Here is an 11,417-nt window from a genome sequence, read left to right as displayed (position 1 = left end):
GGCCATTCCTCACCTTCTGCCTGTCTCGCTTCCGTCTGTCTCCGTTTTGCGCTCCTTAGACTCTGCATGCCTGCTTGAAATGGTGGAAGAGAGCAACGCGCTTTACTTGCAACTCTCTTCCATCTGTCAATCAAGCCAGGTAAAAATGTGATTCATTTGGTTGTATATCTATGTGTGCATGAGAGAGAACCATCCCTGCATACCCAAAATTGGTTTCTGTATGAGGATTCCAACAGGTCTCCTCAGTCTAAGGGTTCTAAGAGGTCTGCTTAGGCTTATTCACATGTATTAAATGAGGATTACTCTCAGAAAAGTGGTCATAGGATCTCACTCTTACAATGAAGTTCTAAATAGGATCGCACATACTTCCAAGTTCATGGAAATCAGTGGGTTTAGAAAGATATGACACTGTTTAAAAGTACAGTGTTAACAGGGCAAACCTAGGCATGTTTTGTTGTTATTGTTAGTTGCGAAGTCGTGTCCGACCCATCGCGACCCCATGGACCTCCAGGCCTTCCTGTCCTCTACCATTCCCCAGAGTCCATTTAAGTTTGCACCTACTGCTTCAGAGACTCCATCCAGCCACCTCATTCTCTGTCATCCCCTTCTTCTTTTGCCCTCGATCGCTCCCAGCATTAGGCTCTTCTCCAGGGAGTCCTTCCTTCTCATGAGGTGGCCAAAGTATTTGAGTTTCAGGCATGTATGCACAAAAGTAAATACCAGTAAGTTCAGTGGGACTTACTCCCTAGTAAGGGGTCTTAGGTATACAGACTTAGACAATTAGCCATGACCCTTCCAGTCTCCGGTTCAAATTTTGCCTCAGCCACAGAGGGGAGATGGCCTCAGGCATACCATTCTTCCTCAGCAGCCGTCCCCCACGGCCAGGACTGGGGGGGAGGGACAGATGGACAATAATGTGGGTCTACCTCACAAGGCTGTTGCCAAGGATTGCCACAAGACAGCGCATGTGAGATGTTTTGAACCCTGAAAGCTCCGTCTGTCTCCTAAGTGCTCCGTTTATATGCCTTGGCCTCTCCACTGGGTAACTAGCCAGCAGTCTCCTCACATCTGGAATTTGAGGGAAGTGCTTTCAGGTCAAAGATTGTGAGTTATAGGGCGGCTTAAAGTCCCAACACCTCTCATTTTGGAAATGAAGTACAGCCTTCCTTCCACGAAATAGAAGCCCCGGCTGAGGAACGTGATGATTTAGAAGCAGAGATTTAAAGCCTCTTTCTTTCAAAGCCAGGGTAAAACAGGACTTGAGCTCCACTCCGTGTCTCTTTTGGGGGCTGGCTTCTCGACAGCATCCCTCCCGCCCCACCTTCCCCAAAAAGTTGTTTATTGTTGTATTTTTATAGGTTTCTAGAAGATGAAAGCCATTCCAGTGGAAAAGTAGAGTCATCGAGAAGAGGGGGCCGGGGTGAAGATGCCGTCTTAGAGTGATTTATCAAAGGACCAGTTGAAATATTGATAAGGGGGGGGGGGAAGAGGAAATTGACTGAAAAGAGGAAAGGAGAGAGGCTGGTGGAAGGAAAGGGGGGGTGGAAGGAGCCCGTTGGATGGAGAGCATTGCAGAGACCCCCCTGAGGATACGCCAGAGCTGATGCCGTCTGTCTGGGAAGAAAGAGAAACTTTTCCTCGTTTCTTGGCCGGTTTGAATGCAACTGCCGGGTTACTCTCCCTTTTGCAGACATCGCGCTACGTAGCCAAAGAGAGTTATGTTGTAACACCAAATTGCTGGGGCCTTTCTCAGTGTCCTCACCGTTCTGGATTTTTACAACTTAGTCTTCCAGTTGGTTACGGAGAAAAACACACAGAGAGCGCGTACATCAAAAGGTGAGTTTTTTTCAAGTTATCAGCACTAACAAATTACGAGCGAAATAAATACATATTTTTAAAAGGAGCTGCAGGGGTGGAAGGAAGAAACATTTGGGGTGAAAGGGTTGTTCAGTTCATGCTAGCACCTTATATAAGGCATGGGAATGTCCCTTCAGAGGGGGGAAGTGACCATGTTAAAACCCATCCTGTCCTTAAAAACTCTGTCTCTCAAATTCAAGATGTGTTTTTCCCCTTTTGATGAAAGTTCAAAAGTTACAGGTCTGTGTCGGAAGCAGAAAACCTAGGATAAGATAGTTTTGTTCTTTCAAGCTAGTTGGATATTATTTTTAAAAGCAATAAAATCTGTAAGATGCAAATAAATATTTTTTTGGGGGGGAGCAGCAGATGTTTTTAGGGGAAAGTTCAGCTTCAAAGAATTTGGGAAAACACAGGAAAGTTTTTTGTTGTGTCAGAAATAAGATCAAGCGTATAAAACTTTGGATGTGGGTTTGAAGAATGGAGACAGAGGCCCGGGACATGATCCAGCCAGAAGTTCTCTGCTAAAATGGACAAGAGAGAAGTTGAGAAGTTCTCATGAATGAAGACATAGGCTGTGGTCTCATCTGCTCCTCTGACATTCAGTGAGGTTTGCACAGGAGCTTGAGTGCACTTCTACGGATGTTTTCCTGGGAGTAAGCCCCACTGAAATAACAAGACTTACTCCTGAGTATACCCGCTTAGAATTGCTCTCATTGCCTGAAGTTAATGAGGAAACTGGCGGTATGAAGCTTCAGCATAAATTGCAGATTCAGGTGGGTCGCCACCTTGATCTAAAGCAGCAGAACAAAATTTGAGTCCAGGGGCACCTTGAAGACCCACAAAGTTTTATTCAAGGTACGAGCTTTCATGTGCATGCACACTTCTCCAGATAAATTGCTGAAGTTCAGCTATATTATTTCAAAGATGGATCTTATTTTGGTTAACTGTGTGCGTGTGGGGGGGGGAGAGAGTAATCATGAAACTTTGGGCTGTATAAATCGTCCATCTCCATGCAAATCTGTTTGGATTGGCTATTAAAAATAAATATTGTATGGATTTCCAAACATCTAAATCTGAAGCAAAGATCCTTCATGTCTTCAGGAATCAAAGAACTCTCATAGCATTTACAACCTGAAAGGTATGAATGAACAAAGTCCCATGGTTTCTGCAGTGTGTGTGTGTTTTAAGAATCAGTTCAGCTCTTCTGGCTTAGACCATAATGTGTGTGAGGTGGCTCATTCTAATCATAAATAATCAGAGACAGCATTTCCAAACTATTAATTTCTCCTCAGGGATGTTTCGTAGTCCAACACCCTAGTTTTAAAGAAATTGCTTGGATATAAATTCTATTAAAACCAGGAGGGCTTTCTTCCCCACTTTTTTTAAAAAATAGCACTACGCTTAAATATGATCCAATCCATTTTGTGTCATTATCCATTTCAACTAAGATTTACATTTCTGCCTTATCCCTGAGCTCTTCTCTGCGTCTGGCACTCTAACTCACCTACTCAAAAGTAAGCCCTACTAAGTTCACTGAGCTCTCTGCCCCGATCTGCGTGCAATTGCTTTTAGAAACCTATCTGTAGGGCAGTCAAGAGGGACATTCAGGTTTTGGGGTCCCAGTCATAACCAAACAGAGGTTTTGGGTGGTCATAATGATGCTAGCAGCATCTCTGCCAGGGTTGAATCTGCACTCACCCAAAAGAGCTCAGCAGGAACCATGACTTCTGGGGAGCATCCCCCTGAGCAAACTGGAATTTAAAAAAATGAACCCCCTGTGATACTTTTTTATTGGGGCAGCCCAAAGGATGCAAAACATGGCGAAAAAATTGTTGAGTTCATCAGAACTCTCCATTGGACAGGCCAGATGAAGAGTTCCAGAGAACTTTTAAGCTTCCACAGTGGCTGGTGTCATTTGGGTTGGCCCCAGTACAAAGTCTTGCAGGGGGGGTTGTTTCTGTTTTCCCTGAATTTTGCATGAGTCAGTGCTGCTGTTGACAACTTTTTTCTACAGATTGGAAGAACCTGATACTGTCCGTATCTGGGTGCTGGGGCCAAGAGCCCTGATGCACATACTTGAGGATGGCTTGCAGTCATACAGAAGACTGGCCAACAAAGCCTGAAAGGTGGTGTGTGGCCGAGACAAAGCACTGTGGTTGTTAATTTCTGATGTCGGATTACAGCTCTTTCCATTTGCATGCCCATAGTCAGTAAGGATCGCCAGAGGGCATGATTCAGCCCAAAGGTGAACATGCTCAGTCCCCTTTGATTTATTTGTTTTAATGGGCAAGATTTAAGCACCTATTTCACTAACTGAAATCAACAAGGTCTTGAAAGTGCTCTGTTTGGACTGGCTGTAGGCCACAATGTTGACATCTATTGATAATGGCTGTGTGTGTGTGTGTTGTGTGTGTGTGTGTGTATAGGTGTATGCATACTTAATCAGTGAGCAAATAGTTGAGAGTGAACCCCTGCCTGGAGTTGTGGATGTCTTCTCTGTTTGTTAAAACTTTGAATGGTGAGATGGTAATTTCATAAAACGTGTCTAAGTGAGAGAGACGACTTATCTATGACACCCTTGAAAAAAGAGCTGGCGTTCAATTTCTTTGTTCTTTTCATATTTTTTTGCTCCAGCAGCCTGTATAGAATCTACAAGTTTGTTGAGGACAAATATTTTTCATGAAACCAAGCCCTAGTAAGGAGAGCCATGAGCGATATGAGTTTAAAAAAAACAACAAGAATAGAATTTAATACAATTCATATCCTATTTTACAAAGTGAATCCTGAAAGCAAATGTTCAGGTTAGGCAGTCTTAGCTTAAAGGAGTGATACTTTCCCCACTATTAATCCTAAAGGCAGAAATACAGTTTATCATATATGAAATAAAAATTACGTTCTTTCTCTGATAAGTCATCCCACAGCTGCTCTCTTCCCTAATCTTTCCAAAAGCCTGGAAACCACAAAACAAGCCAGCATTCTTTTCCCCATTAAGACAGTTCTTCTGAATGGTCTGAAAACATTTGATTGCTTCTGTTACAAAAAATAAGCCCTTTTGGGGGGTGACGGACTTCATGCTTGCCAATCTCTATTCCAGGCCAACTCGGAGGCTTTTTCAAACATCTGTTTCCGAATAAGGATGTTTCAGACGGTACCAGATACTTCGTCTTACGTCAAGGTAAGACTTGACAGCATCTTTAAACAGGTAATGTCAAACATTTACAATCCTCCCGTGTTCCAAAACTCTGTACTCTCTGTTTAAAGATGTGAGTTGATGCGCAGAGGCATAAACTGAGTTGCATGTGGGGATGTCTTCAAGGGAATCGTCAACTAGCTACTGTCCGTCATGTTCTGTGTGTGCAATGCATTAGTTAAATGGAACTGTAGAGGTTTCCCTGTAGATATGATGTAGACCAGGGGTAGTCAACTTGTGGTCCTCCAGATGTCCATGGACTACAATTCCCATGAGCTCCTGCCAGCAAACACTGGCAGGGGCTCATGAGAATTGTAGTCCATGGACATCTGGAGGACCACAGGTTGACTACCCCTGATGTAGACATCATGTGGTTTCTAATTCTAACCAGGATCAATAATGTGATCCTTTTTACTCACTGCGTACAAGTTTGTGTGGTTGGAGGGAATAAGTCAGTGCTATGCAGTGATCTGCATAGTGCAGGGGGTTGGACTAGATGACCCATGAGGTCCCTTCCGACTCTATTATTCTATGATTCTATACTATGCACCAGTGGTCTCCATATCTGATGAAGGTTTGTGTGCTTCCCTCAACAGCATCTCATTGGGAATCAACAATTTCCTGAATGTCTGTTGCCTCTCATTCTGCTTTTCAGCCTTTCCCTTTGCCATATTATAATAACAAGTTTTCCTGTTGTCCGCAGAGCTTTCTTTTCTGAATTTCACTTAATTTCCTAGCAAAATGCCCATAATTATGATATCTGCAAGGCCAACAACTTCTAGAGGGAAATATAACATTTCCATGCTTACAGACACTGTAACCTCCATCCAGCCCAGGGCCAGTTTATCCATGGAGCACATGGAGTACGGGCTACAGGCCCTGTGCTTCCACGGGCTAGGTGCCCCTCAATGCCTTCCCCCCATAGAGTAAGGTCATAGCCTCTCTTTCCCTCCCCCATTTCCCTTTTTAAGGGGACTTGGAGTGCCACCCCTTTCCACTGAGGAGAGCCCCTTCGCTCCCAGTCTGACTACTCCCACTGCAATTGTATTCTGCTAGGGCCCTACAAATCCTTAAACTGGGTCTGGTGCTATGGGCCACACAAATCCTTAAGAGGAGGAAGAAGAAGAGTTGGTTCTTATATGCCACTTTTCTCTACCCGAAGGAGTCTCAAAGCGGCTTACATTCTCCTTCTCTTTCCTCTCCCCACAACAGACACCCTGTGAGGCAGGTGAGGCTGAGAGAGCCCTGATATTACTGCTCAGTCAGAACAGCTTTGGCTGTAACAAGCCCAAGGTCACCCAACTGGCTGAATGTGGGGGAGCACAGAATCAAACCCAGCTCACCAGATTAGTCCGCACTCCTAACTACACCAAGTTGGCTCCTGGCTCAGCCACCCATATCATTGGGGAAGAAGAGGCTGAAATTGGTTTCCCAGTTCCTTATTCAGAGCATCTTGCCAGTATAATCATGGAGGCTTCCTGAGTAGCATTGTATAGGAGTTAAGAATGAATCTGGAGAATGGGGTTTCATTCTGCACTCCTCCCCATGTAGCTGTTGGGTGACTTTGGGCCAGTCACAGTTTCCTCACAAGTTTCTCAGCCTAACCTCCCTCACAGGGCATCTGTTGTGGGGAGAGGAAGGGAAGGGAAACGTAAGCCACTCTAGGACTCCTTAGGGTAGAGAAAGTTGGGGTAAAAAGGTAAAGGTAAAGGTATCCCCTGTGCAAGCGCTGAGTCATGTCTGACCCTTGGGGTGACGCCCTCCAGCGTTTTCATGGCAGACTCAATACGGGGTGGTTTGCCAGTGCCTTCCCCAGTCATTACCGTTTACCCCCCAGCAGCAAGCTGGGTATTCATTTTACCGACCTCGGAAGGATGGAAGGCTGAGTCAACCTTGAGCCGGCTGGTGGGGTAGAAAACCCTTTTTCTTTTGGGTACTACCAGCAGAAGCACTTAATGCCAGAATCAGTGTTTGGATGTCCCCTTCCAGGGCAAACTCTGCAGTAGCTGCTGCTTGGCTGAAAAGTTGGGGACTTTGACTTAACCCAAGCAGCTGGTTGGGCACCTTAGACAAGTCTTCCAAGCTGATCCCTTAGAAGATTCTTGCATCTTTTCTTTGGCCCATCCTGCCTACATAGACTGGCTAAGACCGGCATCGTACCAACGCTGCCCATGTGGCACGTTCAAATGGCAAAGGACGCACAGAGCAATTTTTCTTAATGGATACCTTGCATGTTTGGCTTTGCTCCCCTGCTCCATTTGCTGAGGCCTCGGACAGAATATTTTCCAGCCATAGTGTAAGCCTTTTCTGTTTTCCTTGGCAGCTGGGGCCTGACATGTAGACTGTTTTTGTTTTTAGATTTCCCCACCTTTAGAGCTGTGTCAACTTCAAGAGAGCTTTTGCCGAGTAATGAAAGGGGGGTCCTTCTCTCAAGGAGCTTGCGTCTTGGGGCCTAACAGGGCCATCCTAAGCAGAGTTGCATGCTTCTAAAGCTGTTGATTTCAATGGACTTAGAGCAGCATAACTGTGCTTAGGAGGGCATTGTCAGTAGGCAACGCAACCCTGGGATTGTCTCTGGCTCTCCCTTGGGGACTCCCAGTCAGGGGTTGTGCCCACTCCTGGGAATCCCCCAAGCTCCCTGGCCCAGTCTGAGTATAACCTGTGGTGTGTAGGAAGAGAATGTTGCCAGGGTTTCAATATGCAGAGAGTAGTAAAGCACCAGGCTGCTTGAAGCAATGAAACAACTACGCCTAGAAAGGAGGAGATGACAAGACCTAGCTGACTAGCTAGCTGTTGTATGCAGATGACCAGTTCAATAGGGGCAGTCCAGAAACGAAAATAATAAATGAATCCTGTTCTCCAACTGTTCTGGAGGCAAGCAGGAAGGAAGTGTGATCAAAAAGTAGGAAGTCTTTTTGAGCACTGGGGGGGCCTTGGAGAAAACGGCTGCTTCGGAGGGTAGACTCTATGGCAGGGGTGGGCAAACTGTGGCCCTCCATGCTCTGTCACCTGGAGAGGAGCTATACCTCCAGGGGATCCCCAAGTCCCACCTGGGCACTGGCATACCTAGTCAGGCTGCTGTTTCCTGAATTCCCTTTGATCCAAGCCTCACTTGCAGCCCCTGATGTCACTGGCAAAAAAGGCTTCTCTGAATTCAATTTCGGTATGAACGAGTCCCTCTCATTTGTAGTGATATAGTTAACTGCATCTGATGGGCTGCGTTCCAAAGCAAAGAGCCTGCGAACTTTCTCTGTGTAATGCTCCCCAGACACAATCAATAGGGTGGGGGTTGTTCTTTTCTTCCCCCCCCCCTTGATTGTTTGCTTCACGAGGAGGTCTTCTTAAATTCTGAAGCCTGTTTTCACTATTTCAGTAGTATGAATCTAAATGACTCATGTAACGATGAACACACCCACCCACAGACTCACATGCTGTTCGCCTGATAAAAATCTAGCCTGAGTAAAATAAATCTATTGCATTAGCCATGGGCCTGCAACGGTTTAGCAAACATAGAAGGAGAAGACAATACAGAGATGATTTTGATAAATTATCCCTGTGTTTTCTTTTATTAGCGCATCGCGCAAGTAATAACATACAAATGGGTAGGGCTGCCAGCTCTGGGGTGGGAAATACCTGGAGACTTTGGGGGTGGAGCCAGGAGTGGGCGGGATTTGGGGCAGGGAGGGACCTCAATAGAGCATAATGCTATGAGTCTGTTATCCAATGCAGCCGTTTTCTCCAGGGGGACTGATCTCTGTTGCTTTGAGATGAGCTATAATTCCAGGTGATCTCCTAGCCCTACCTGGGGACTGGTATCCCAATAAACAGAACAAGGGAAAGGCTCAGACAATTTGAGCAAATCTGGGGAAGTTTTGGTGTGGGTTAATTTCCTTTTGCGTTGCTACACAGATACATCATACGTGATGCACTTAATATGCGCTTAATATGCACTGGTTGTTTTTATGGTGATTGGAAGTTTATGTCTAGTGTTTCTCTCCAATATGGCTGGGAAAGGCCTGGCAACTGGCTGAAGATAGAGGTTCCTGTTTGGGGGGCAGTTGGCATCCCTGAAATGATGATGGAATGTTACTTCCTGAGTGATCTGGAAGTGATGTAATTGTGTCAGGGTGAAGCTCTAGTATTTGCCCCAAACATGATGGCTTGAAAATAGCATTTGGGGGAAATACTAGCCAGTTTTCCAGTAGGATGATGTCACTTCTGGGTTGACCTCTCACCACCAATAGGTAGCTGGTAACTCTTGATTTTCCATTGTCCTGTGACCTTATTGGTATGGTGGAAGATACCACCACAAATGCTGGCAGGGACTCATGGGGATTGTAGTCCATGAACATCTGGAGGACCACAGGTTGACTACCCTTGAATTGATGAACCAAGACTGGAAATTAGAAACTTGAAGCAGGTTATTCTCTTGTTTTAATTATGCAGGTGATTTAAAGCTGCCACACATACGTGTATTTATCACTTATTTACTGTCATCAAGTACATTTGCGCATGAATGATACCACTTAAATCATCTCAGAAGGAGCATTCATGTCATACTACATCTGTAAGGCTTAAACTGTTAGCCCAGGATGTCTACTGCAAGTCAGCTGGCAGTACAGCATGAAAGATACATTAAAGGCTGAGGATGCCCGATGCATCTCTGCATGATTCAGTGCTGTTCTCCATCTGCTTGGGGAGCGGGCCACTCTTTCCTCCCTCTCCCTTCAGGTGTGCTTGTATCTTTCAATAATGTTTCAGGCTACGATGTCCCAGAATTATCTACTCTCAGTGGAGGTTGCCTGTGCATCTCTGAATGAGTCACTATTCTGGGATTGTTTCTTTCCTTGCAGTAAGCATATTGAAAACAGTGATTTAAAAATATAGGAATAGCCATGCTGGATCATTCTGGGAGTTCATCTAACCAGTATCCTCTGGAGGTCTAACAACAGGGCATAGGGGCTGAAGTTTTCCCGGGGTTGCCTCCTGGCACTGGTTTACTGCTTCTGGATGTGGAGGTTCCCTTTAGTTAGCATGGTTAGTAGCCATGGATAGACTTGTCTCCCGTGAATCTGTCTAGTCCCCTTTCAAAGCTGTCAATGCCACTGGCCATCACTGCATCTTCTGGCAACACCTGGAAACATCTGCTGCAACATCCCTACTTATATACACTCTAATCCAGGGATAGTCAAACTGCGGTCCTCCATGGGAATTGTAGTCCTTGGACATCTGGAGGGCCGCAGTTTTGGCTACCCCTACTCTAATCTGAGGCACTAACTGAAGGGTACCTCTACTTACAATTTTTAAAACAAGTGTTCACACACAAAACCTTTATTGGCATAAAAAACAAGTGTTCCTTGGCTGCCAGAACTTTGGGAAACATTTGTCCTACAGGCTGTCAGCAGTTATAACTGGGAAGGGAGAGCTACCGTATCCCTTTCCTCTCCAGTCATATCACTCCTCAAAATCACCCCTCCCTCTGTTGCTTTTTCATCCACCACTCCTCTGCAGAAGCTTGCTGGGTGATTTTGGGTAAGTGGGCTTTATCAACCAGGGTTTCATGAAAACCCTGGGGTTTCTTGATAGTCCTGGAAGGGTTTCCTGAATTGATTGGAGGTAAGTGATTTTTTAAAAACTTGTTGAACATTTATTGGGTGATATGAACACGTATGGTCATGTCAACCTGCCCCCCTCCCAAAATGGCCAATAATGGGTCTGAAGGAGGGGTAGGAAGGGGGGTGGCCCTAGGTGGGTGTGTCCACAGCTCTGCTTCCCAACCTTCCTCCTCAGTGATTACTTCCTCAGTTATGTAGACGGCTTAATAAAACATTTATAAATCTCAAAATATCACTTAGGCAACTGTTCAGATGTATTGGGGTCCATTCATATGAATAAATTGGGGAAGATTTCCTGGAAAACAGGTATCTTACCTAGGGCCCCATTTTGATTCCAATACTTTTTTTCTGATTCAGAGTTATCTCATGATTTTGGAAATAAACCACTTAAAGAACATGTTGGACTTTGAAAATCTTTCTTCGCCAACCTACTGATTTCCTTTGTTTCTTTGGCTTGACTTGGTGAGGAATCGAGGTTCTTCTTCGCCTCAACCATCTTTGTCATGATCAAACTACTTCTGCGATTGCTCAAAGCCTGAGGAATGTCCCAGGGGGGCTTTCAATGGTAAAAAAAAAAGTTGAGAAAGGCTGGCCTACCTTGCAGGGTTGTTGTGAAAATAAAGTGGAGGTGCTTTGGTTCCCTCTTTGGGAGAAGGGTGTCGGTGAAATAAATAATAAACAAAATATGTCTGCTCGCTTGAGACTACAGCTTAGAAGACAGAGATGAGGGTTTGAATCCTGATCCACAGAGACGC

The 11,417-nt window shown here is 45.2% G+C and overlaps 1 protein-coding gene across 2 annotated transcripts in view; it reads left to right on the top strand.

Annotated features, from left to right (window-relative positions):
• The first annotated feature begins 1,513 nt into the window (after window positions 1–1,513).
• FLI1 (Fli-1 proto-oncogene, ETS transcription factor) overlaps window positions 1,514–11,417 on the top strand; it is a 97,181-nt gene continuing 87,277 nt past the window's right edge. Inside the window, exons 1-2 of one of the 2 annotated variants that reach the window (XM_077305291.1) lie at window positions 1,514–1,836; window positions 4,952–5,059. In XM_077305291.1, coding sequence (XP_077161406.1) covers window positions 4,994–5,059 — 66 coding nt within the window. In that variant the 5' untranslated portion in view covers window positions 1,514–1,836; window positions 4,952–4,993. The remainder of the gene's footprint in view (window positions 1,837–4,951; window positions 5,060–11,417) is intronic. The other variant, XM_077305293.1, reaches the window with a different exon arrangement.

The sequence above is a fragment of the Paroedura picta genome, chromosome 12, assembly GCF_049243985.1.
Source record: "Paroedura picta isolate Pp20150507F chromosome 12, Ppicta_v3.0, whole genome shotgun sequence".
In the NCBI taxonomy this organism is placed as follows: Eukaryota; Metazoa; Chordata; class Lepidosauria; order Squamata; family Gekkonidae; genus Paroedura; species Paroedura picta.
Note: the sequence above shows the minus strand (reverse complement) of the source record. Positions and strands in the feature narration are given on the sequence as shown.